Source organism: Tauraco erythrolophus, chromosome 4 (assembly GCF_009769465.1).
Source record: "Tauraco erythrolophus isolate bTauEry1 chromosome 4, bTauEry1.pri, whole genome shotgun sequence".
Classification (NCBI taxonomy): Eukaryota; Metazoa; Chordata; class Aves; order Musophagiformes; family Musophagidae; genus Tauraco; species Tauraco erythrolophus.
The window spans coordinates 86,943,779-86,968,374 of record NC_141468.1 but is presented as its reverse complement, the minus strand read 5'-3'; the positions used below and the strand labels follow the sequence as shown (position 1 = coordinate 86,968,374).

The following is a 24,596-nucleotide window of genomic DNA, read 5'->3' as shown; positions in this document are numbered from 1 at the left end:
ACATCTCCAGACTGAAGACAAAGCATCCTGCTGCTGTTACTGAGGACGTGTGATTTGGCAAGTTCCCACCACCTCAGCTTCACGCTTCCATGCGGGAGCGCTGCTGCTGAACTCCCGATAGACCAGTTGAGCTTTGCATGAAGCACCTGGGAGGAGAAGAGTTCATCCTCACACCCGAGCAGAACGCACCGTACAGACTGAGGGCAAGAGGGACGCGTTTCCCGCCCACGTAGAAACATTTACCAGCTTGAGGCATATGGGTCTCTGCCAAAGTAAGTCTGCAAATTCCTCTGCACAGGTAACTCCCATGGACATCACTGGAGCCTGTTGGGATGCTGAGGACAGCTGTTCAGAAAAGGGAAAGGTTTATTATTTTTTTTTCAAGGAAAAAAATGTCTCCCAGAAGGCACTGCAAGGGCCTTATATGTATTTTTTTATATGCATATTTGGTTTCAGGGTATGTTTCCACATTTCATAGAATGAAGATTGACAAAGGAGATAGGAATTTCTTAAAGGAAAAAGGAAAAAAAAAACAATGAGATCATCGGAAAATGACTTTAAAATATTGCCATGTAGGGAGAAAATGCAAACATTCTAAGAAAAAAGCGTGGCCTTTTACAAAAGAAATTGTTTTCTCTGGAAAAAATTTAGCCCCTGCAATACTAGGAGTCTCATGGGACTGACTCAGAAAGTTATGGTGGAATTCTGTGATGCCACCTCCCGCTCCCTGCTACGGCAAATAATATTTGGTTACCTGGTATCACCCACTAACATCCTACCTCTAACTTTTCTGCAGAATCGCACTCGAGTCATGCAGGGAGAAATGGCTGCATGGCAGCAGTCCGGAGGCGGAGTGTGCATGCAGGAGACACCTGTGCTGCGGCCGCAGCGACGTGCTGCAGACACCCGAGCTCCACCGAAGCTCCCGCGCTCGGAGCAATCCCAGGGATCGCACAGACGGGGCGGCCTCATCCACCCTGCTCTGGCTTGGCTCTGTCAGCTCACCTGCCTCCCTCCCCACTCAGCGGAAGGACGGTTAGTGTGTCCGAAACCCTCAGTCAGACCTTGAGGCATGTGTCCCCCAAACGAGAGATGGACTGCTGATACTTTGGGGTGCTTTGGAGACTCTAATGAAGCCTGCGCAGCACAGAATCACAGAACGGTTTGGGCTGCAAGGGGCCTTCAAGATCATTGTGCGGGGCTGGCGTGACGGGCGCTGGTGCCGGGCGAGGGGCTTCGCCCCCCGCGCTTCCCGGGGCCGGGCCGGGCCGCTCTCTGCCCGCCCGGACCCCCCCCGCCCCGGGCCGGGCCGAGCCAGCAGCGCCGCCGCCGATGCCCCGTGTGACTCGGGCCGAAGCGGGCCGAAGGCGCTCGGGCCCCGCGGGGAGCGGAGGGGCGGCGGGGGCTGCCGGGCCGCTTCTCTCCCGCCCGGCCCGGAGAGAAACGGCCCCGCGGGCGGCGGGCGATGCGGGGGGGCGGGAGGAGGTGCCGGAGCGGGGGCTGCCCGCAGCCCGCGCTGAGGGGCAGCGGCCCCCGCAGCCATGTCAGACTGCGGGGCACAGAGCCGCCGCAGCCCGGGGAGAGCCCGCGCTGGAGCGGAGATGTCTGAGCCTGAGGACAGTCGTGGAGAACGGGACTCGCGGCGGAGCAGAGACGCACCTGAAGGCCACGGAAGGACCCCGGCCGGAGCGGGCGGCAGCGCCGTGACTGAGGTAAGAGCCCGCGCCGGAGCGGTCAGGATCGCGTCGTGCGGGAAGGGCTCACGGTGGAGGTCTGTGCACTGTCCCGTGAGGAGGGATCCGCCGGAGCAGGGAAGGGGTGTCGGGAGCCCTCCTCCTTCGGGAAAGGAGCGGCTGAAACGAGGTGGGAGGAACTGCCCGGCACCTCCCATTCCCGCCCCCCATGGCCGCTGCGGGAGGCGGGAAAGGCGGGAAGGCGGGACGTGTTGTTTTTAAGATCTGGCTTTATTTCTCTTTATCCTCTCAAGTAACTGTTAATAGATTGATTTTTGTCCCCAGGCCGAGTCTGTCCTGCCCGGGGCCGTGGTCGGTGGGTGCTCCCTCTGCGTTCTTATCTCACCCTCAGCCCTTTTGTCACGTTTTTCCCCTCTCCCCCTCACCGAGGGGAGCAGGGAGCCGCCGGCGGGGCTGAACCGCGACAATCATGGAATCATCATAGAATCATAGAATCATAGAATGGTCAGGGCTGGAAGGGACCTTCAAAGGTCATCTAGTCCAACCCCCCTGCAAGGAACAGGGATATCTCCAACTAGATCAGGTTGCTCAGGGCCTCATCCAACCTGGCCTTGAACGTCTCCAGGGATGGAGCAGCCACCACCTCTCTGGGCAACCTGTTCCAACTCTCATGGTAAAAATTTTTTTCCTAATATCCAACCTGAATCTACCTCCCTCTATTTTAAAACCATTATCCCTTGTCCTATCACAACAGGCCCTCCTGAACAGCCTCTCCCCATCTTTCCTGTAGGCCCCCTTGAGGTACTGGAAGACCGCTATAAGGTCACCCCGGAGCCTCTTCTTCTCCAGGCTGAACAGCCCCAACTCACCAGTTCCACACCCTCCCCTACACCAGGTTGCCCAAAGCCTCATCCAACCTGGCCTGGAACACTGCCAGGGATGGGGCAGCCACAGCTTCTCTGGGCAACCTGTGCCAGTGCCTCATCGCCCTCAGAGGGAAGAAATACGTATCAGACAAGTGTTGGTTTCCTAAGGTCCCACGGAACTGGGCCAATCTATTTATTAGAAAAGGAGCTGAATTAGTGTTGTGTTACTTTCTGCATTTTTTCACAGCTAATAACCCTCCACCCATCCCTTGAGAAGTACTTCTCATGCGGCAAAAAGCATGGCTTGTGTGTAAGGCCTCGATGGCGCTCTCCCAAAGCCTCCTGATCTCCGTGTGCCTCTGTACCACGGGAATCCTGCCAGTAAATAATCAGGAAGGTTCTGAAAGATTTGCTTTTCTTGCTGTTTAAGATTTGCTTACTGTTCCTGAAGTTTATTTTTCACTAGTCCTGTGTTCAGCTGAACAAAAATACATTTATTTCTTAATAGTTATAAATTTTTTAATCTTCTAGTGCCCATTACTTTTTGAGGCGATATATTTTCAGGATGATACTGAGAGATTCCTGAAATTCCCAAATTGAAATCGTTAGACTGGAAAGACAAATGCATTTGCTTATCTTTAAGTTGCAAGCATCTCTGTTGTATAACATGAAATTAGTTGGATGACCAAAAACAATGTGGGAAATATCCGTGGTTTAGACAATAAAATGAAAGAAAAAGATGAAGGATGAATGCAGCAGAAGTAATGTGGAGTGGCTTATGGGACATTGTGTGTGGTTAGTGGTTTTAGAACATTAAAAAGTTGGTCTCCTGTAGGAAATATTTAAAGCTGGAGAGGGACTTTTTACAAGGACATGTAGCGACAGGACACGGGGCAATGGCTTTAAACTGAAAGAGGGCAGATTTAGATGAGATATAAGGAAGAAATTCTTCCCTCTGAGGGTGGTGAGGCGCTGGAACAGGCTGCCCAGAGAAGCTGTGGCTGCCCCATCCCTGGCAGTGTTCAAGGCCAGGTTGGATGAGGCTTTGGGCAACCTGGTGTAGGGGAGGGTGTCCCTGCCCACGGCAGGGGGGTTGGAACTGGATGATCTTTGAGGTCCCTTCCAACCCAAACCGTTCTGTGATTCTATGATTCTGTGATTCTATGTATTAGCAGATTGTTACTGCAGAAGTTAAGTTAGTATTTGAGAAGTACTAAGCATTTTATGAAGTGCTGGGTTGAGAATGCAACATGTGTCAGACAACTAGGTCTTTTACACCAAAAAAGCTCTGCCATTCACCTGCAAAAGTCTTGCAAACATTATTTTGGAATGTTTTGTAATAGGAGGTACAAGAGAAAGGAATCCAGCTATGTTATCAGCTGTGTTTGCATTTTTTTGGTGAGGTTAGTATTCACTAGGATTGTTCTTTGCTTGTTTATAGCACTTGTGCCTTGTAGTAGGTAGTAGAAGACATAGTCCCCATCTTCAAGAATTGACAGTCTTAACGCTGAAAATGACCTGGGGCAGGACAGAAATAAGTAGGGAGGGTTGGAGTGCGGAAGAGAAAGCACCACAGCGTTACAACGACATGAACACAGTGAACACGAGTAAGCTGAATAGAGCAGATAAAAATATAAAAATAAGCATGACAGGGAGATTAGGGTGGAAACCTCAGATGATATAAAGAAGCTTATTTGGCTTTATCTACAGAACCTGGTGGTCTGGCCATCCATAATGATTAGTAGCTGTACTTCCTGTAAATGTTATCTTCCGGGAAAGTGCACAATTTCTTTATAGATTATATGTGGTTCACCATAGAGCAAACATCACGGTTAGCACCTTGAAAAGTCACACACCATTTGAAGCCTTTGCAGCCACAAACCACAAAAAGTTCTTAAAAGGTCCAATTGTGGGTTTTGCCGGTTGAGTTTGGTGCCATCATGTCCCCTGTACGGGTAGCAGGTGTCAGAAGTTTCTCCCCAAAATGTCTGCAGGCTGTACATCTGCACCAGGAAGCTCTGAGAGGCCAGAACTGAAGTGAGACCATGCGGCTACATCATCAGCCAGAGACCTCCATTGCTTCTACGGAGAGGTCTCTTCTCAGCCGGAGAGGAGGAGAAAGAAGCGTGCGCAGCGATCACCTGTGACTTTTGAAATGATGAGTCATCCTGACATGGGCTTGACAGAGCTACTCAACTCAGCTTCCTGTTCCTGCAGCCGGTGGAGCCAAGCACCTTCCCTCAAAGGTATGAATAACACTCAGACTGCTCAAAAAGGTTTGTTTTCCTGATCTGTATCAGTTTGCCAGCTTTTCTTCCCAGCATTGCATGCTGTAGTGCTGAAGGTGCTGCAGCAAGAAGTGCTGATCTCCGTGGTGGACCAAAGCAAGGGAAGGATGCTGTATGAGAAGTGCGGTAAGAGGCCTGCATGGGACAGCAGGTCTGCAGGGAGATCAGACCATCTCATGGCATGATGAGTATGTGCTAAAAAAGAAACTGATATGTCATTGATTTCTGTGAGCATCGTAATGTTGTCGGCGGTATCTGTCACTGTGTTCTTGATGTGTCCCATAAGCCTGCTTGCTGGTTTGACAGCAGATCTGCCTGGGCAGTACATCATCACTGACCCGTCTGTCTGGCAGCAAAGTCCTTTTCTTCTCTGCATTGGTACATTTATCATTTAGAACCATAGTTTTTTTCTCTGTGCACAATAGTGCATTAACTTCTTTTTTTTTGACATGAAGTATCAATTGTTGTTGTAAGGTCAATTCACATGTCTTCTGTAGGCATCTGCATTTCTTCGCTCTCTGTTGAAGTCCTTGATCACCTAAATAATCCAGGGTAGCCTGAAAATTTTGCTGTGCCAGTACTCCTTTCTTCCACCCCAGATAATATTAAATTAGTATTAATATTAAATACTTTAGCAATGTAACCAAATGAGGTCTGGTAGTGGATTAGACGTATTATGGAACTGAATGCAATCCTTATTACATAAATATTCAAAATCATAGTGAGATGGGGAGAAATACTTGGTGTGCATAGCATACATGAGTCATATAAATATATATTTCTGTTTAAAATACTTGTGTTCGATGAGAGGGACTGATGAGGTAGAGAAAAAACGCTGCTGGTGGTCTGGAAAACAGGCATAGTTATAAAACTAGAATATCTGTTTCTTTCGTACCGAGGTCCCAGGCAAGATTCCGTGTGCTAAACACTTAGGCCAACAGGTATCTCTGCCAGGAGGAGCTTGCAGTCTAAGTGGAGAAGATGTGCATAAGGCCAAAGAGAGAAATAATTGTTATCCACGTTTTATGGGTGAGAATCAGTGCGCAGTCCTCATGGAAACATAGGAAATCTAGAGGCAGGAGAAAGAAAGGAGAAGACCCAGTTTTGTGTGTCATCCTTCCTGTCACAAGATAGATTTCAATAAACAGATGTCTGAAGGAAAAGGAAACTGTAGAACAAGTGGCTCAAAGTAGATCAGTTATTGAGGGACTGCAATCCCACGGTCTGCAAGTCATTTGATACTTTTTCTTCTCTTAATACAGAAATGCAGTTTAATGATATTTAAAGTCCTTGGCTTGGGATGTTAAACGACTTTTCATTTCCTGTCCTTAGTTAAATTCCTATCCCTAATTTTTTTGAGTATTCTAAAGCAATCCAATAGACTTTGTTAGGCAGCAAGTAAAAAATGTAACTAATTGCAACAAACCGTTCTGCCGTCTCTTTCTCACCCACCAACTTGGACCCGCAGAGAATGAGGTGCACAGCAAACTGTACCGGAACATGGATGGTTTCTTTAAACGTGGCACTCCTCAGATGGCGCAGTGCAGCCTGAGGGACTGTTCTCCAGCAAGCCTGGAGGTGACACCAGCCCTTTATCTCCTCTGCAGCCAGCATAGTCAGCTGCATGGATCTTTATGGTCTGCAGAAGAAAAGCTTCTGAGGCAGATACTACCCTGTAAAGTCCAGGAGAGGAAAGAGAAATGTTTGCCAACCAGCTGCCTAGTGCAAAATAGCATCCCTTCATTGTCTGGTCGGAGTAATACCTTTTTTTGTTTTCTGTTTTCTTAACTAAAAAACATGAATAATGGAGGCGGAAGGGATCAGGAAGGGCAAGGCACAGGGCGGTGTGGAGCCTGTGCTTGGAGAGGACCCCACTTTGTCCTTCCTTCTTTCAGCGTCGGTGTTTGTGGGGTACGTTTGCGCCGTGGGGTGCGATGGAAAGGGGCGGCAGCCCCCCACTCTGTAGCTGACACGTGGGCCAAGGGGATGGCGTGTAGCTGTGGCTCGTGGCTCTGGCTGTGTGGGCGGCGAGGAGATCACCGCGAAGGTGCAGATGGGGATGGAGGTGTGGGCTGCGGCTCTATCACGGCAGTTCCTGTGGTTTGTAGTGAGGTCGTGGTGGTGGCAGTAGCTCTCCTGCTTCTGCTTCTGCTGGTGCAGGGAGGATGGTAGGTACCGGGAAACAAGCTCTCTAGGAGCAGGAGCCCATGCACGGCAGCACGCGGCTGAATTGCCACCTTCTGAATTGCAGAAAGCGTGGGGGTCCAGTCCTTCTTCATTTCCTGGCCATTACCTCTACTATTTATTTCCATCCATAGGTGTGGTTTTTCCATCCATAACAAAAATAAATGCTGCCTCCTGCCTCAAAAATGAGGTAGGCGCAAGAAAAAAAAGAGAGCACGGAGAGAAAACAATTGATTGCAGAAGAAAAAGGGTAAAATCAAAGTGAGGGCTAGGACCAGAGAGTTAAAAATAGGAACTAAAGGAGAAATCCAAGCAGAGCACCCCTCACTGCACCTTTTGGTACTCGAAGGCACCCCAAGAGCCAGCAGACATTGTCCATTGATGCTCCCCCAAAGACATAATAGTGAGAGAACAGAAAGAGGCCTCATCTTTGTCAGGATCCCACGACAACCTTCCTCCTGATGGAAGGCCAGCTTGTCCAGGACAGGAGGAGCTTACAGCCATATTCATTTCTGCACAGAGTTCCAAGTGCCACTGGTCATGCGTGATGCCATTTTCTGCCAGAGACCAGAAGGGAGAAGCCAGCTCCTAGCGCAAGTGACCCACGTCTTCATCACCTGCAGAGCTGCTCAGCATAATCGCTTCTTAAGTGCTGATGTTCTCAGCCACGTTTGCTCCAAACGGCACTCTGTGCTGGCTTCTTCTTTGAAGACCTGCATGAATTGAGAGTTTTCCTCTTTTCTTGCCATTTCCGTGCAGCACTCTGCACCAAACTAGAAGCGATCAGCTTTGAAAAGCCTCCCTGAAGCAGCAGAAGTCTCTGCCAGAAGATATTATCTTCTGAACAGTGGTCGGGGAGAGGTCGATCTGCAATATAGAGATGTGGGGCTTGCCCCCCCGGCCTGCTACGTGAGGCATTGGAGTGCCAGCAGTCCCGGCATGGGGGGAGTTGCTGACACTTCCCATCCCAAATGAGCATAACCCAGGTTTAAAACTAGAGCAAGAGCCTCAGTGCATGAAGGCGAAAGGAAAGACTGTCACTGTTGACAGTAAATGCCAACACCGCACCGCCTGTGGAATGTCCTGAAACGCAGCGCTTGTGCCTGTTACCCTGGCGAGCCCTGAACCATGCTGCTGCAATTTTGAGGGTCATTTCTATATTCTCAGGCATTCTGACACAATATTTCTTAATGAGGAGTGAACCATAGAATCACAGAATGGTTTGGGCTGGAAGGGACCTCAAAGCTCATCCAGTTCCAACCCCCCTGCCATGGGCAGGGACACCCTCCACTACACCAGGTTGCTCAAAGCCTTATCCAGCCTGGCCTTGAACACTTCCAGGGATGGGGCAGCCACAGCTTCTCTGGGCAACCTGGTCCAGTGCCTCAGCACCCTCAGTGTAAAAAATTTCTTCCTTAGATCTCATCGAAATCTCCCCTCTTTCAGTTTAAAGCCATCGCCCCATGTCCTATCATCATATACCCTTGTCCAAAGTCCTTCTCCCCTACTACTTGTCCTTCAAGTAATGCAGAAGAAAAAGGGAAATGGTAAGTGGTGTGTCATAAACCTGTTCCCTTCTTGCTCTGATTTCTAGAAATGTTTTCTGTTACCGTATGAAAATGTTGGGAAGGCAGGCTTTCCTACCTAAACCCGATGAATGTCCCCCTTCCCTGGGACAAGAGGAGTAGTTTGAAACAGGAGGGCACAGAGAGCAGTGGATGAATGAGGAATAGGGAAGGATCTCATTTGATGGTCAAAAAAATAATATTCTCTCTGAGAAATAGGTGGAGTAGCGAGGGCAGAAACTGCAAGCTGAAGACTTGCAGCCAGAGGAAGAGGGAGAACCGTGTATAACCAAAAAAACCCCAAACGCTAGATGAAGGCTCTTCTCTTAGAAGCTCTCCGAGAAGCCACAGGAAGTGAAGTGGGAAGCGTGACCATTGAGAAAGGCAGGTTCTGCGGTGTCTAAGGGTCAGCCTAGAACTTGACCTCACAGTGGAGAAATGGCAGCAAAGCCTGGCCTTGTGGTTACAGCCTAAGCAGAGCAAATACGTGAAGGGTGCAAGCAAAGTTAGCAGTCCCTAGGTGACAACACCGGGGGAACTGTGCAATTTTGGGGAAGGGTGACTTAATGAAGTAGAAGTGCAGAAAGCTCTGAGTTGCTGTGAGTCCTTTCCTCGCCTTGTCGAACAGCTGCTTGCAGAGCCTGCAGGCTGCCTGGCTGCTCTCTGCAGTTCTTCCTCTGGGCAAAAGAGGGAAGAAGAAACTATCCTGCTGCCTCAAACTGGGGCAATTTCTTCTGTGCAGCACAGTAGTCTTGAGGAACCGAAGGGTGACACAGGAGGGGAACCCCTCTGTCCTCCACAGTTTGGGCCCGTGTCACCAAAAAGTTGATCTGAAGTGAGGCAGAAGAGCAAGTACCTGGAGAAGTGAGTTGCTCCTGGTTGTAGCAAAGGCTTTGTGCCAGGTTCTGAAACCCTTTTTCTGAACTGGCCCACCAAAGGGCAGACCGCTCTTTGTTAGTGTTTTAAAACTAGCCCTAGTTGCATGTTTTCTTGAATTATGAAAAAATACATGGAGAGCTCCTTTCGTGTTATTATTTTTTTTGCCTGGGTTTGTGTTTTGGTTGGAGAAATTAAAACAAAAAGCCTGAGCCTGTAGTAGGCCTGTATTTTGAGTGGATTTACTCTGTCAACCTAGAAAGAAATGATGCATTGTTCTCTTGGGTTGATTTTCTGCTGAGCTAGTGAGCTCTGTGGGCTTCCTACAACTCCGTCTCGGGGAGCTCTTGGTTTGGCTCATGCCATTTCTTGGAAGTGTCGTCTTTTTGTACAAAACTAGTAACAGAGCATGAAATTCACCTGCAGGGTTTCTAAAAGGATGTTTGTTTGACTCTCCTGTTGAAAAATCATAGCTGTTTGGCAGATGGATGAAGAATTGTTTCGTGGCCATTTATACCAGTGTTTGGACAAGATTAGATGCTCACAGAAGAGAACCTAGAGAGGCTTGGACTGTAGTGTAAAGTGAAGAGCGCTCTTCAGTAGTAACTGTAATGAAATGAACTTTCCTTGTCTGCAGTAGTGGAGCCTGGAAGATTTTTCTAGTCCTCCCTCAAAGCCCTTCCTTGGGCAGAAGAATTTATTATTTTAGACTGACATCCATCCTTTATATTGAAATTATATAATGAAATAATTTCATTATTTTAGACTGACATCCATCCTTTATATTGAAATTATATAATGAAATAATTTCATTATTTTAGACTGACATCCATCCTTTATATTGAAATTATATAATGAAATAAATTCATTATTTTAGACTGACATCCATCCTTTATACTGAAATTACTTGAGAGGACACCTCGTTTAAAAGCCACAGCCGTGGGACTCGTTACCCATCCATCTTCTTAAGCATCTACAATGCAAACAAATAGGTTGGAGTAGTTGGCACTTATGTTCTGCAGTCACGATAACGATCAAAAGTGCAGCTTTGCATCCAGTTTCCATGTTCAAGTTCTGTTCTTCTCCTACCACAGATGTTACGTTGGCAGGATAATCTTCTTTCTTTGTCACCTGGACGTGACAGCCCCTTTTCAGTGAGGAAGAGTTTCAAAAAGCCAGCCGTACTGCCAAGTCTCATCTCATTTATCGTGGGACCTCGGTCCTCCTCTGTTGGCCTTCACACAGGGCAAGTGGAGTGGATGTTTAGCTGGTCAGAAGGTCTGTTGCCAAAGTCCTGCCACCAGGAGAGGGAGCAATGCCATTGCAGAAGGAATTGTTTCTGCAAAGGGGTGTTAATTTTGGCTGAGAAGATTTTCATTTTATCTTGCATGATGTAGTTTCACGGCTGGGGCTTCCCCTTTCTCTGTTAGATGAGACTCGTGTCGGGGCAGAGGGATGTGGAAGGAACCTGCTTGCTTGTTTTTGTGTCAGGATGAAAACCAAGAAATGGTTGGAATTCACATGCTGGGCTAGAAAGTGTCTTTCGGAGCAAAGAGAGTAACTGGTGGCTGAGTCCGTTTGGGTGAGGAGGGACCTCCGTATCTGTTTGGGTGAGGAGGGACCTCCATATCCGTTTGGGTGAGGAGGGACCTCCATATCCGTTTGGGTGAGGAGGGACCTCCATACCCGTTTGGGTGAGGAGGGAGCTCCATATCCGTTTGGGTGAGGAGGGACCTCCATACCCGTTTGGGTGAGGAGGGACCATCCCTCCGCAGGACCTGGGAGGCAGTGATTCACACACAGCTGTGAGGAGCCCACAGGTGCCTCTTCTCTACGCCCAGAGGTGAGGCGAGGTCCCGCACACATTCCCACGCTGCAGGGGAGCAGCAGCTGTGGGTGCACTGGCACCATGCACCAGTCAGGCCAACAGCTGTTTCACAATTTACACTCCTTTCCACTGACTCCCTGCAAAATATATTCCCATGTTTAAAAGAGGCCTGTGGGACTCACGTCTCCTTGGAAGCTGAGCGTTTGTTGTACTTTTTTTTTTTTGCTGTGTTGTTTTCTTCTCTATTTGAAATTGTGCCACACTGTTTTCCTGAGTAATTTCTGCCACAACCTAAAGCTTTAGTCCTAGCTTAGAGTCCCTTTGAATTCATTTGTTTAAAGCCTTCCTCCCCAAAACTGTGCTGCAGTTGCCCCTAGAACACCTTGGCTAGTTTTAAACATGCCCGTGGTCTCCATCTCTGGCAGATAAATCTCGTGTCTTGGTGACACTAGAAGTAGGACTTCACTTTCAGTGGTTTAGTTTCTGAGTAGCACCTAACTTCCATAACTGGATTTCACTTCGGTGACTTTGTTGAGGTATTTTTGTCACAAAGCTACTTTTTCTAGCAAACTGTGCTGATTTCCCAAAATCAGAAACGAAAGTAAAAATACGTTTCCAAAAATACAGAACTTCAAATCTGTTGGTTTTTTCCTTCGTACTCTGGGGTTGCCTAGTTCTCTGAAAAGATAAACCCATGTATACAGACACTCACAAAGTCTGGAAGCCAAATAAAGTCCTGGCTTCATCTTTTTTTTAGAGTTGAACCCTCAGGAAAGAAAGTTCACACATTTTTAGGCCTTTATAACGCTGAAAGTTTTAAAACCACTTTATTCACCCAGGCATAGCTACTTTATACTCACCCTGCTGTTCAGCTCAGGAAGAAAAGAGAATCAGCTTTACAAGAACAAACTACCTTGTATCAGATGTACATTAGAGCCTAATAACTGACCGATCTGCATCAAGAAAGTATCACACCTAGACAAAATAGTTTAAAAAGGAAATAAGTATCAACAGACGCTTTTAGAAAAATTTGGTTTTTTCCCTTTTTACAGATGGAGCAAACAGTAACACCTATAGTTTAAGTCTCAGTTCAATGATTCTGCTATTTCTAATGGTGAAATAAGGAAAAAAGCACATTCTCAGTCATGTTAAAAGTATGTATACAGCCATTTCACTGAAACTTGTAGCACCTCCACCAATTTGGTAGGGAAATGACCCTTTCCCCTAAATACAGCCCCCCTGTATCTCAGTTTGTACATGCTCCTTAGGTCAGTAGAGCCTGGTAACTTCCTCTCCAGAGATTCGATATGTACTCAACAGCTCAAGCATAAATTACCAGGACTAGGAAAACAAAAACAAAACCAAAACAAAACAAACAAAAAAAAAAAAACCCAAACCAACAAACCAAAAAAACCCTGTGTGGATGAAACTTGCATTTGCTATGCTGGAAATGATCCCTCTCTCCTCTGATGGTCCTCCTCTTCATCAAGTAATCGATTCAGAAGAAAAGGAGACATTGGCTTTTCTTCTTCTGGGAATGGCACCTCCTTAAAGTGGAATGTGGGCAGAGCTTAATCAGCAAATGGTTTTAACCAAGGAAGCTTTTCAGAGGGTTAATGTGTGTACTTGTGTCTATGTGTATGCATACACACACACATACATTTTCTCCATGGCTGTACTCAGCCACTAAGCTCTGTTTGTTGGTGCTTTCGTGAAGGGATCATTCCTGTTAACTAAAATCAGACCGTGCAGGGGGAGAATTGCATGGAAATCATGTTTTTATGTCCGTGGCATTGCAACTAGAAGCGGAGGAGACAACTCTTATCAACTAGAGAAGTGAGGCTGGAGGAACATAGCTCTGGTAACTGAGCAGAGTAACCTAGTTAATCCATTAAAAACCACATTTTGCTGTAAACACTCTAGGATATAGGTCTATGAAAGCAGCAGGAGCCCAGGTTCTTCTTGCTAACCATCACTAATGGAGCCTGCTGTGTGTCTAGGATGTGCCCAATGAGGCTGACACTGTCAGCCTGCCCTACCCAAATGAGTGTCAGCCTAATACCCAGTTGCATAAAGAATTAAAACCAGCCTTGTAATTCTCTGCAGGCACCAACCACAGAAGCTCTGAGAGGTTAGGTTTGGCTTGGTTTGGGATTCCCTGTGCGTCACATCAGGGTGAGACTCTGACCAAGTCGGAGCTGGCGTGAAATGTTTTACCTTATCCTTGCAGTGGGTGTGCCAAAAGACAATAAAAAGAATCCCAAACTGTAAACTTAAGGTTTATTTAAAAAAATAAGATAACAAAATCAGAAAAAGATAACTGTGGAAAGAGACAGTACAGAGGCAGAGTAAATCAATCACTTCAAATCAGACTTCCTCCCTTGTTGGGGATTTCCTTGTAAGCAGCGTTTTCTCCTTAGTCCTGTGACTTTCTGTGGCTTTATGGGTTCCACAGTGGCCCTGGGGCAGCTTCCCCTTTCTGTCCCCTCTGATGCATAGCTGCTTGCATCTGCTGCTTGCTCCACGCTCCCACTACCTCCAGTGACTCCCAGATACGAGCTATTTCCCTGCCCCTACCCTCTCATCAAAAGGTAGCAGCTGGTATATGAAAATAAAAGGGCAGCCCTCCTCCAGGCTGTTCCACAACACAATACAGAGCCCTCTCCCACCCCTTCCACTAAACCCAGTACAAACAAACTGCCCCTTCAGCACAGCTTCCTTCTGAAATACTAGTTTAGATTCTGGTTTCTGCCATTGAGATTAGTCTGTAAAAGCTACATCTTCTTACTTTGTTCTTTGATAATTAAAGGTCAGTGGGGGAACTATAAAAATGCTCCAAAAGAGTCTTGATGAATGAGGGCAGTGAGGAGTAGTGCTTGTCTGAGGGACATCAAAATGTGCTTTTAAGTCAAAATGAGGGAGTTTTTCCTGTATGATTCCATTTTCACTACCATTGGCCACAACGTTCTGAGCAGAAATGCTTTGATTAAGCAAAAATACTTTTTTTTTTTTTTTCCGGTGGGAACGCACATAACATCACTGTCACTTCATCATGGTATTCACAGGGCTTTGTCCCTCCTGCAGGTGAAGGAGAGAGTCATGGATGGCACCATTTTAAGTAGGTGCGTGGGTCTGTGAGGGATAGGATCTGTTGGTGATCACACCTATCGCAGAGGCTGGACCCGTATCACCTAACAGTGGCTGCCTGAAAGTCAGGCACCTGGTCTGAGCAGGTCTCCCAGACTCCTAAGGTGTGAAAATGCAAGCTCCTCTGGAGAGGGATCCGTCCAGTCTCAGACTCTCATCTTGGGAAAGAAGGTGCCAAGCTTGGCAAGGTGGCTAGAGGGAGCCTGTAAGGGTCCCTTTGACGGGGTGTTTAGACAGATAAAGATAAATGGGACAAATCTCATCCACCATTCCTACGGGAAGCAGGGCATGACGTTCCTGACTGGACCTGTTGTGTTTAGTGCTCCTTCTGCCTTTCTAAAATATTTGCAGCTTTTTCACACATATTTTGTGTTGTTTTGGATCCTTTGCAAGATGCAGTTGCTACTTTGCCATGTCCAATGACACTGCAGAAATAAGTACAGTCTCCTTCAATAGTAAACCTGCGCAGGGAGAGAAAGTCAGATTTAGTTGCGCTCCTGACCTAGTTGGATGCAAGGCACTCAGTGTCACTTCCGTGAAAGACAGAGTGGCACCTGGCCTTGCTGCTAAGCTATGTTATTGTCAGTGGGGTTAGAGGCTGCCTTCTTGGAGTCTCCCTCTCATTCCTTATTTTTTTTTCCCAGACCTCAACAAAACCATACGGTCTATGCTTTCCCGTCCAGAGACTTTCTCCTTCTTTGGTAGCCTCCATTCCCCAGTGCCAGCATCACACTCTCTCTTGTCCCTGCCTGGTATATTCTTTCTTTGCCCACTGAACTCTATGATATAGTCAGATTCCTCCTTCCTCACCAGAACTGCAGCTGTGTCCTCTCTTGCCATCCTGATGCAACATTCCTGTATTCCCACGTGACTTACAGGTGCCCTTTGACTTGTCACAGGGATGCGCTGAAGCACCTGAATCTCAAGGAATCAGGTTGCTACAAATTGCAGTCCCTGATCTCACTTGTACTCCCTGTTGTTGCCTCTGGGTTGTTTTTTTTAAAAAAAAACTGTTTTCAGATGTTGCATCACAGTGACTTGCTGGAATAAGCTTACATGTCTTTGCTATGTTCCACGTTGTTAATCCACTTCCACTTCTCGTTCTCAGAACGTGTGAGACCAAGTAAGTAGTAATGACCTCTTGATTTTGAAGAAAGATAATTCTAGAAAGGAAACAAACAATGATAAAACCTAAAATTGCATTTTCTTCACCAGAGGTACACAGAAAGCTTAGTGCTAAATAGCCAACACAGAAAGTACAATGTGCATCCAGCCACACCATCTCTTCCTGCAGCTTCAGAGGCTGAATTTTTCCATTTTTATTTAATCTCATCTCTCTTCTGGGGGCTTCTTAGGAATAGACTGAATAGAATAATACACCTGTGATACCATTAAAGCTATATATTGTAGTTAGCCAGGTGTGACTTGGTGCCTACAGACACTTATCTATTCTGATTGTGATGGGAAAGCCTTTCCAGTTTTCGTCAAAGCAATGGCGCTCACAACTCTCTGTTTGACTTGCTTGATCTTGGTTTGTGGGCTAAATGCCTTTAAAACTTAAGTCAGCTAGGCAGAGTTTTCCCCTTGCTGTGGGAGCATGCATGGGGAGAGAAGCTTCCAGATACAAGGCTCCAAGAAGCGAGATGCATCTCACTGTGAAGGTGTTTGCTGCCATACAGATGTGCTTGTTGTACACGGCCAGCAGTAGGTTATAGACCCCAAAGACATCTACCACAAGAACCCATCAGCCCTTTCCCATATAGGTTGAGCAACTCTAGAAGCAGCCCCAGGAATTTAGATCTCACCAGTTCTTCCATGTTGTCAATGATCACCAGGTCTGAATCCATGTCAGTACATTCTTTACGGGAGGTGTTCCAGTCTTTCTCTTTCAACACTGGAGAAAAGAAGTAGCATTTTTCCCCATTTTTTTCCCAGTGTTGGGGGCAGCCTGCGGGAGGGAAGAACAGGTGGGGAAAAATCCATGTTCACACTACTGAAAGGAACCCTTTACAAAAGAAGGCTAAGAGAGTAAGTTACAGCCGGAAAAGTACTTGTGTGGTTCTGCTTAGAATTTTCACCAGACCACCCGGGGTCCCCACCAGCCTCTGTAGCTGATACTGGCCCAGGAGTCACTAGGCATGAGTCGGAGAAGTAGAATCACAAATAACATTATCCTTTTAAATCTTTGCTCAGGAGATACAGAGAAATGGTCAGGGCAAACAGCAGCATTCAGTTTCCAGGTGTCTCATTTGCCTGCTGCAAATTACAGCAATAGTGATGCTTCAGAAAGAAAGAACGTTTCTCTCCATTGCCAGGCAGAGACCAGGAGGAAAAGAGAATGGGACCTGGAAAGGGTGATATGATTCAGGGAGACAGGGACTGCGTGGTATAGGTTTGCTGGTTATCCAGTAGCTCCTAAGCAGCGAAAGGGAATTGCACTTGGATAAAATGCTAAGAAAGGAGAGTATTTGAAAAGCAGCACATTATGCTCACTACAATGCTGTGATACCAGAGAGATGCACCTCGCCGTGGGCACCTCTGGACTGGCATGAGAGAGTGGTCAGTTCTTCCCTCTGGAAGAGCAATGCGGTGCTGACCAAAGAGTACTTTTAAAGAAGATGAAAATGGGAAACATCTGTGGCCGTGAGAGCTCATCCTAGTGCACAGGATAAGGTCGTTTGTCCTTGAGATGTCAGTTTTTTTCTGTGTTTGTTTGTTTTTCTTCTGAACACAATCTAGACACCCCTGCCCTCCCTTAAAAGGTAGTCTGGCTTCTGGAAGCTGTCTGTGGGACAACAGAGGATTACCTACCTTGTGTCTCTTCGTAGGTGGTGGAGGATGTTTTTGAGTCAGGTGGGCTGCTTGCAGTTGGATGATCTGGCAATAAAAATACGATTTCTGCTTTGAGTGGCCGACCATTTTGCTCTATGTCAGAGCTCTTCTGGACCTCTTTGACCCCCACCATCAGCCCACACAGAAAGCCTACTCCTCTCCTTTTTGCTCTCCATTGAAAAGCACCAAACCTGTAGTACCATACTATGGAGCAGATTTCCAAAGAGCCTGACTCTGGACCTTAACAAAAAATGCTCCGCGCGCTTTCAGAGTAGCAGTAAATGTGGTGTCTCGTATACCCGTAACCATAGTAATAGGAAATAAAATTAAAACTTCAAAATTCATTTGGAGGACAAGTGAAAATTGTATGCTATTGAAATGAAAAACTAATTTGATTAAGTTTCTTACTTTGATCTAGATCTCAAGTTTCTTAGGAGTATTTTTTCAGTTCACTGGGGCAGTACTGAACCCAACAAAGTAACTGTAACTGAAGCCAGACCTGAATCAAAGTCTAATAATCCCTCATTCAGCTCCTGATTTAAAACTCTGTTAAATGCTGATAGTTTCACCGTGTTATGTTGTGTTGTAGGGTTTTTTTGTTTGGTTGGGTTTTAATTTTGCGCTTCCTCTGGTATTTTACGTTTTATAAAGGTCAGAACACTATCAGACATTTGTCTCTTACTATTTACCTTGAAAAAGAAAAAACTATTACCGGCCCCAACCCAATTTCTTTAAACTCCATGGATCAAAGGTTTTGGCATTTCTTCACAAAGAGTGTCTCCATGTGCATCTCTGAGTAGGTGCAAACTCTGGGACGTGAGTGTGACTGATTGTGGAAACCTCTTAACCTCTTATCAAAGGATGAAAAGAAACAGGCAACCACCCCTGAAATTTTAAAATGATTCTTAAAAAATATTCAAAGGAAAGTACCACATGGCTCTATTAAAATTTGTTTTTTTTTTCTAATTGAGATAAGAATGCTTCATTTCTGAAAAAAAAATAATCTTTTTATGTAGTTCAAAGATCGTTATGAACTCAGTGGTATATATGCAAAGAGGTCTAGTACGAGGCTTTTATTTGAGGAAGGTGCAAACAAATTCCTTTAAGTTGTGACTTAGCTATCTCATCCAAACCAGCTTTTATTCGTATTTATTTAAAGATTTTTGGTGTTATGGTTATCTTGGTAGACATGATAAAAGATCATCTCCTTGAAATATTCTGATGGATAGCAATCAGATTACTAATAGGCATTATCTAATTGTTACTTGCTTCTTCAAAATGTTTGTATAATAAATTACTTATTCTTTGAAGATTATCAGGTTTCGTAATTGGGTTTTGGCTTTTTTCCTTTTAGAATTTTAAACTTTCAAACCGCTCAACTCTTGTACGGATTTCTTCTTACAGCCACAGTTGGCTAAGAACTACTGTCCTGTGCCTTCTCTTCCTACTGGTTTTGGATGTCGTGACTTAGATATTTGTCAGTCAGTGGGTGAGAGTCACAAATTAATTGCACTTATTACATTCTTAGCAGGACTTACACACGAGTATCAGACACACCGCCAAGACCAGTAGGAGGGTTATCACAACGACCAACACAGTCACATGTCTTCTGGAGTAACAGCTTTTACCTACAGACAGACAGTGATAATAAAGATTAGGGGAACAACTGAGAAAGGAACCATTCTTCATTCAAATACGCCCTTTTCGTGCTCAATCTGAGACAAGTCTTTCAAGTTAGGCAAAGCCCTTCAGTGCTGTTCCTTCTGATTTTGTTCTTCTTGTGATAGGTAAGTTGTGGACACTTTTTGTTCCCCATGACAGATGTTCACCTCAACCCTTCTGCCATTGCCTAGAATACTTTGTTAAATTCTGCTGCACTTGATACTAGAGTTAAGCGCTCACTGGGATCCTTATTTGCCCTCTCAAAATACTATGGAAGCAAAATTCAATCAACCTACGAGATAAAGGTCCTGTCATGTTACTCATCCTATCAAAGCAAATTTTTCAGGGGAGTTGAACTGTCTCCTCTTGCTGTTTCGACTCTTGTTTATGGACTTTTGTTCAGGATTTACTTCAAGTTGATCCTTGTGATATTCATTGGTCTGCCAACTCAGTGGATACCGTCCCGGTGTTACAGAGCACAAGCAGGTCCAAGTGGGGACAAATAAGAAGTTCAGTGGCTGACTGGCCTCGTCAGACACCGAATTAGAAGGTAAAGGAGAGCTTCCCATCCCTTCCTGCTTCACATATCTGCTAGAGTATTTACTTCTATATTCTACATTACTTCTGTATGTTTACTTCTATACCCCTTCTGCTGTCTTTGAAATTTATGGTGTCTGTGACAACTAGGATCTGAAAACGAAATTGAGGGTTTTGCTGCTATTGCCCCTGCTCTGTAAAGTAAAGAGTTTTAGATAAATGAGGAAGCCATCCTGAATCTTCATCCTAACTGCAGTCAATATCTGGCCTGTTCTCTCAGGTAACCTCATTTTCACACCTCCTTGGGTGTTAGTATTTGAGTTACTGAAATGCTAAGAAGCTGTCATACTTAGTGTAGTATTAAACCAGACTGATCTTAAATGAGTCTTTGAAAAAAGAAGGCATGCAAGAACTCTGTCCTGTCAAGTTTCTGCCTGAGGACATTTGGTCAGGGAATGGTTGCACCCTAAAAAGATGTGGATTGCACTAATCAACAAATCTCTTTCATAGACAGGTGCAAACTATGCACTGATATGCTAGTCCATGTGGTTGCCAACAGGACTGCGAAGGGCAGAGAGAATTTTTAGTGGCAAAAGGGAAGCTCGTAGGAAGGAACTTGGTGACCAGGAATACTAAGGTGGTAATTCCAGAAATAGTCCCAGTACCCTACGCAGGACTGGAGGGAGAAATGAAAAGGCAGCCTTTTGGCACCTGGCTGAGAAGACGGGGTAAGGATCCAGATTTCTGATTCTTCAAGAATTTGGGACACATCCGGTACAGAATGTCCAAACACTCTGGAGGAACAGATTTCACCTTAACTGTAAGACAGCCAAGCTGCTGGACATGACATCTAGAAGGTTTTAAATTACTTTTAAAATGAATAAGAGCAAGCTGGCTGAAGGTTGTAAACAACTCTTAAAATGAGGAAAGGGAAGCCGACATGGTCTAAAGAGCAGTTTAGGGTGTTGTGGCCCAACATATCCTTCTGTTCCTATGCCAGTGAAGCCAACAAGCCTTTAGTGGCATACGGTGCAACACATCAGCTGCCCCCTGCTCTGGCTATGTAAGGCAGCCAGTTGTATCTTCCTGTCTCCCGTATGGTTTTATATCACTGCATTTTTAGAAAATAAGGAACAGACTCCTCTGCTCTCTTTGTTTAAATTTATGTAATTCTAGCAGACAGCTAAAAACTCACCCGATGTGTAGCTATCTGCAGCGCTTGTGTCTAGGGATCGCACTTTCACTTCTGCATATGTAGAATCTAAAACCAGGCAAAAATAACACTGAACACACAAAGTTGAGAAACAACTCGAATGGAACAGGAATGACTGAAGTGATGACAAATGCTCAATACATGACAGCAGCTGATTTATGTGACTGTGTTTAACTATGCCCAGATAATATTTTTGCCGATTGCATTCACACCTTAGAGGACCGGCTATAAGCAGAAACATCTGGTTTATCTTCAGTGTAGACAGTAAGAGAAGAGGCATGGGCACGTGCACTCACATTTTAAATCGAAACAGAAGTGGAGAAAAATATCTAAGGTTGTCTGACCGTCTTATTCAATTCACATCCATACCTGAGTGGTGAGAAGGGCCACGACATTGAAGCAAACCTGAAAGCAGCAGATCATGCTAAATTTGAAGGGGTTACTAGTTAACAAAAAAAAACGGTGAGGAAAATGAAACCTCTTCTAACATCTGCAGATAATAAATACAAACAAGTACGGAAGAAAGCACATGAGGAAGGAAGAAAGGGCAGGGACATGTGAAAAGGTGGTAGAAATTGAGAAATACAATGCTGCAATTTTATAAAACGTTCAAAGTCATCCTGGTATACAGCACTGAGCCCCTTTGTTTCCATCACCAGACAGAGTTACTGTCTTCTGTGAGTTTAGGTGCATTCTTCTGGCTTATGGAATTAATTTCGTTCCTTTGTGAACACTGCATTTGATCCAGGGAATCCACATCAAAGAGAAAATACCCAACTGAAGGAAAAAGAAAGGAAGACAGAAGACAGTGTTTGGACTCTTTTCTGTAAGATATGCGCAATTAGTGGGAAACACTGTCCGTAAATTAAGCAAACACATGAAAGAAACGAGTCGATAGGGTTTTTCCAGAACGGCATAAGCAAGGAAACATAAACATGCTATAAACACTGTATAAAAGCTGTAAGTTGGAGTTCATGGATTAAATTATAAGGAAAATGGAACTTTTAATCAGGTGGCATCTGTTGTGGATGCCTGTCAGTTTAGACATGAACTAATCTGTTGGAAGAGAAACACTGTTTCTCTGGGCGTTAGAACCTCCAGCGGTCTAAAACAGGTGCCAAGGGATCACAATTTATGCAAAAGGATTGCACAAGCACAGGATGGTGAGAAATAGGAACTGCTATTTCTGTCAAAGAGATAGTAAGGTTAAAAAGAAAGGGAAGAAAAAAAAGAAAAATAAACACAGAGGCAAAGTGGAGGAAGTCCGTTATTTTAGGATGTATTTTTATGCGGAGGTAGCAAAACCAGTGCAAAATTGGCTGTAATAATTCTTAGTGCGTTAAAGAAAGATAAATTCTAGGTTAGAATTTTGCAAAGTCATTCATACTAAATCAAACTAAATCTGTCCATGGAACACTTTATGCTTGATTTTTTAAATAGTCTGTACAGACAAAGCCAAGAGGAAAAAAACGTGAAGCAATGGCTGCTGCGCTCAGCAAGCAGAAAGAGGCTTCGTGGGACTGCTTTGACCAACTGGGGCATGAGGCATTCAATCTCCTGACCAGTTTGCTGCAGGAGTCAGAGTCTGCTGCGTGAGAACACGCCTGGCTCAGGACCAACTGACGTTCAGCTGTGGAATAATCTCCTAAATTGACACAAACTACTCTTAATATCACACAGGAAACTCCCCCTCAGATTTGCACCTTAATAAAAGAAAAGTAGCCCTTAAAACAGTCCCCTTTTTTATGGTTAAAATGTTACGTGGACGTCCCACCTGCATGTTTTTCACAGCTCTGGCCCCCATATCTCATTCATCTTCTTTGGGGCTTTGGTGCTCCGTGGCAGTCTTTCAAAAAATGTGTGGTAGGAAGGCTGAAGAATACAAGGAAAGCTCAGTGCGCACTGGTGGGCCTACCTTGGACGTCAGTGACGGTCTGTAGTCTGGGCCTGGCTGATTCAGTCAAGTTCAAGTCAGCGTAAATGAGATTTTCCGACATTCTTGCTCCCCCTTCTCCTTTTTTTGCTCTCACTGCTGCTTTTGAAGTGGCACTGTGGACGGAGGACGACTCGTAGGCTCTATCCCCTCTCTGACCTTCAGGAGGAAGTTCTTTCTGTAACACAGCTCGTGAGAAGGGAAGCACGCTCGTCGTTGATCTTTTGATAGTGGCACGTTAAATTTAAGGTCATCGCCTTGACATGGTCAGCTTTGTCAGGAAGTGGTTCTGCCATTAGTCGTCTTCTGACTTTCCAAATCTTGATGCTGTGTGCGCCCCCCCCGCCCTGCTTTTCTTTTGAAAAGATGGGCTTTATGACATGAAGTGGAAAGGGAAAGAAAAACACAGAGGTTTGGAAGTCAGCCCCAGGAAGCAGAGTGAAGCTCTCAGGGTGGCCCCACGGCACGGCACGGGGAGCAGCCCTGCAGAGCCCAAGGCAGTGCCCTCAGAAGCGGAGACCCGAAAGCATGATCCGTTTGCCCCTGATCCATAGAGAAATGTACTCGCAGCTGCTGAAACAGGGCTCTGCCACGCTTCAGGGCTCTGTGCTGTGTCTTGATCTGTGGGGTCGATGACAGGGACCGGGATTGGAACTATGATTTAATTCCGCTTGTGTAGAGTGTTACAGTATGTGTTTAGTGTACAGAGTTCAGTGGAACAGTTTGGGTTTTTTCCCACTAAGACTCGTGTCAGGAGAAACCTTTTGTGATTAATATGCTCACTGTCTAAGTTGGCTTTAAAGTTTTGGCCTTTTAAAAATGGGAGAGAGTCTCTGTCTGAAGTGTCTTTCAGATCACTTCGTAAATGGTAATAAAATGCAACACAGAATCTGTAATGCCGGCTGTATGCGTTCAGGGTAACGCGCGAGTTGGTTGTCTGCTGGGTGGGTGGAAAGGATCGTGCATCAGCACAGATAATGATTCTCTCAAATCGGTTTCGCCGAGGTACTTGGAATATCCACCCTAGTTTCAAAAGACTGGAAAATGCTACAATTTGCAGGTTTACATTCTGAATTTTTATTTATTCGTAGGGTCTGCTAGCGATATTGAAGTGATGTGGTATTATGTATGGGGAAACAGAAAGCTGTCATCTCAAAATAGACTATAATATTGCACCTTATTAAAAAATACAAGTGAATTTTCTGCTAGTAGCCGGGACTTAGGATAATGACTGTTATTAATATGCAATTACCTCTGTTATGTTAGAACATATTGAAATTAATTTATTTAAAGATAATATTACACATTTGTGTTAATTGAAGTAATCTATGGATATGATTAAATGTGAATGGCCATCCTATACCAAATAGTAAAATAAAAAATAAACCAGTAATCAAACCTTCCGCAATGCTAAAAATAGGCTGTATTAAATTCTGAAAATTGCATTTGAGCTTATTTGAAACATGATGGCAAACAACCATAAAGAAGCAAAAGCATAACTTGGGCGATTGCTGATTCAAACTTTAGTTTGTTTCTAATGGTACCGGGGAACCCTGGCAGTAAGGGGAAAAAAAAAACTTCAAATAAAACTATAATCCTGTGTCTGTGGAACACACCACAGAGTTTGTGATCAATATGAAAAAAGTCAATTTAAATGGTGAATCTTGGAGGTCAGGCTGAGTCAATCAGTTTTGAAGATGCAGAGGTTGGATGTAGCAATAGACAGGCATTTTTGCGCTGGTTAGGTTTCAATTTGTCACTTTGTCCCACAAATGCTGCTGTTTTGAAGGGAAGCCAAGGTTTTCAGGATTCTAACTGAATTATATGTATTTATATTTAGCACATGTGCCGCGAAAGAGGTTTTCTGGGGACAAGTTGACGATAATAAAGACTATGAGGAAAAAAAAAGCGGCCACCAGCCGAAGAAAAAGAAAAACCCGGCACGAGCTGCCCCAGGGAAAAAAAAAAAAA

The 24,596-nt window shown here is 45.1% G+C and overlaps 2 protein-coding genes across 2 annotated transcripts in view; one reads left to right on the top strand and one right to left on the bottom strand.

The window, feature by feature from the left end:
- Nucleotides 1-24,596, top strand: part of LOC104374622 (alpha-2-macroglobulin-like) — a 416,004-nt gene that overhangs the window by 358,064 nt on the left and 33,344 nt on the right.
- Nucleotides 14,748-22,689, bottom strand: LOC147528932 (uncharacterized). Its single transcript, XM_086610679.1, has 8 exons — nt 22,608-22,689; nt 20,675-20,740; nt 18,819-18,908; nt 17,260-17,325; nt 16,500-16,580; nt 16,254-16,396; nt 15,505-15,611; nt 14,748-14,909 (listed from the first exon to the last, which is right to left on the bottom strand). The coding sequence occupies exons 1-8, from the start codon at nt 22,687-22,689 to the stop codon at nt 14,765-14,767; spliced, it is 780 nt and encodes a 259-aa protein (XP_086466805.1). The 3' UTR covers nt 14,748-14,764.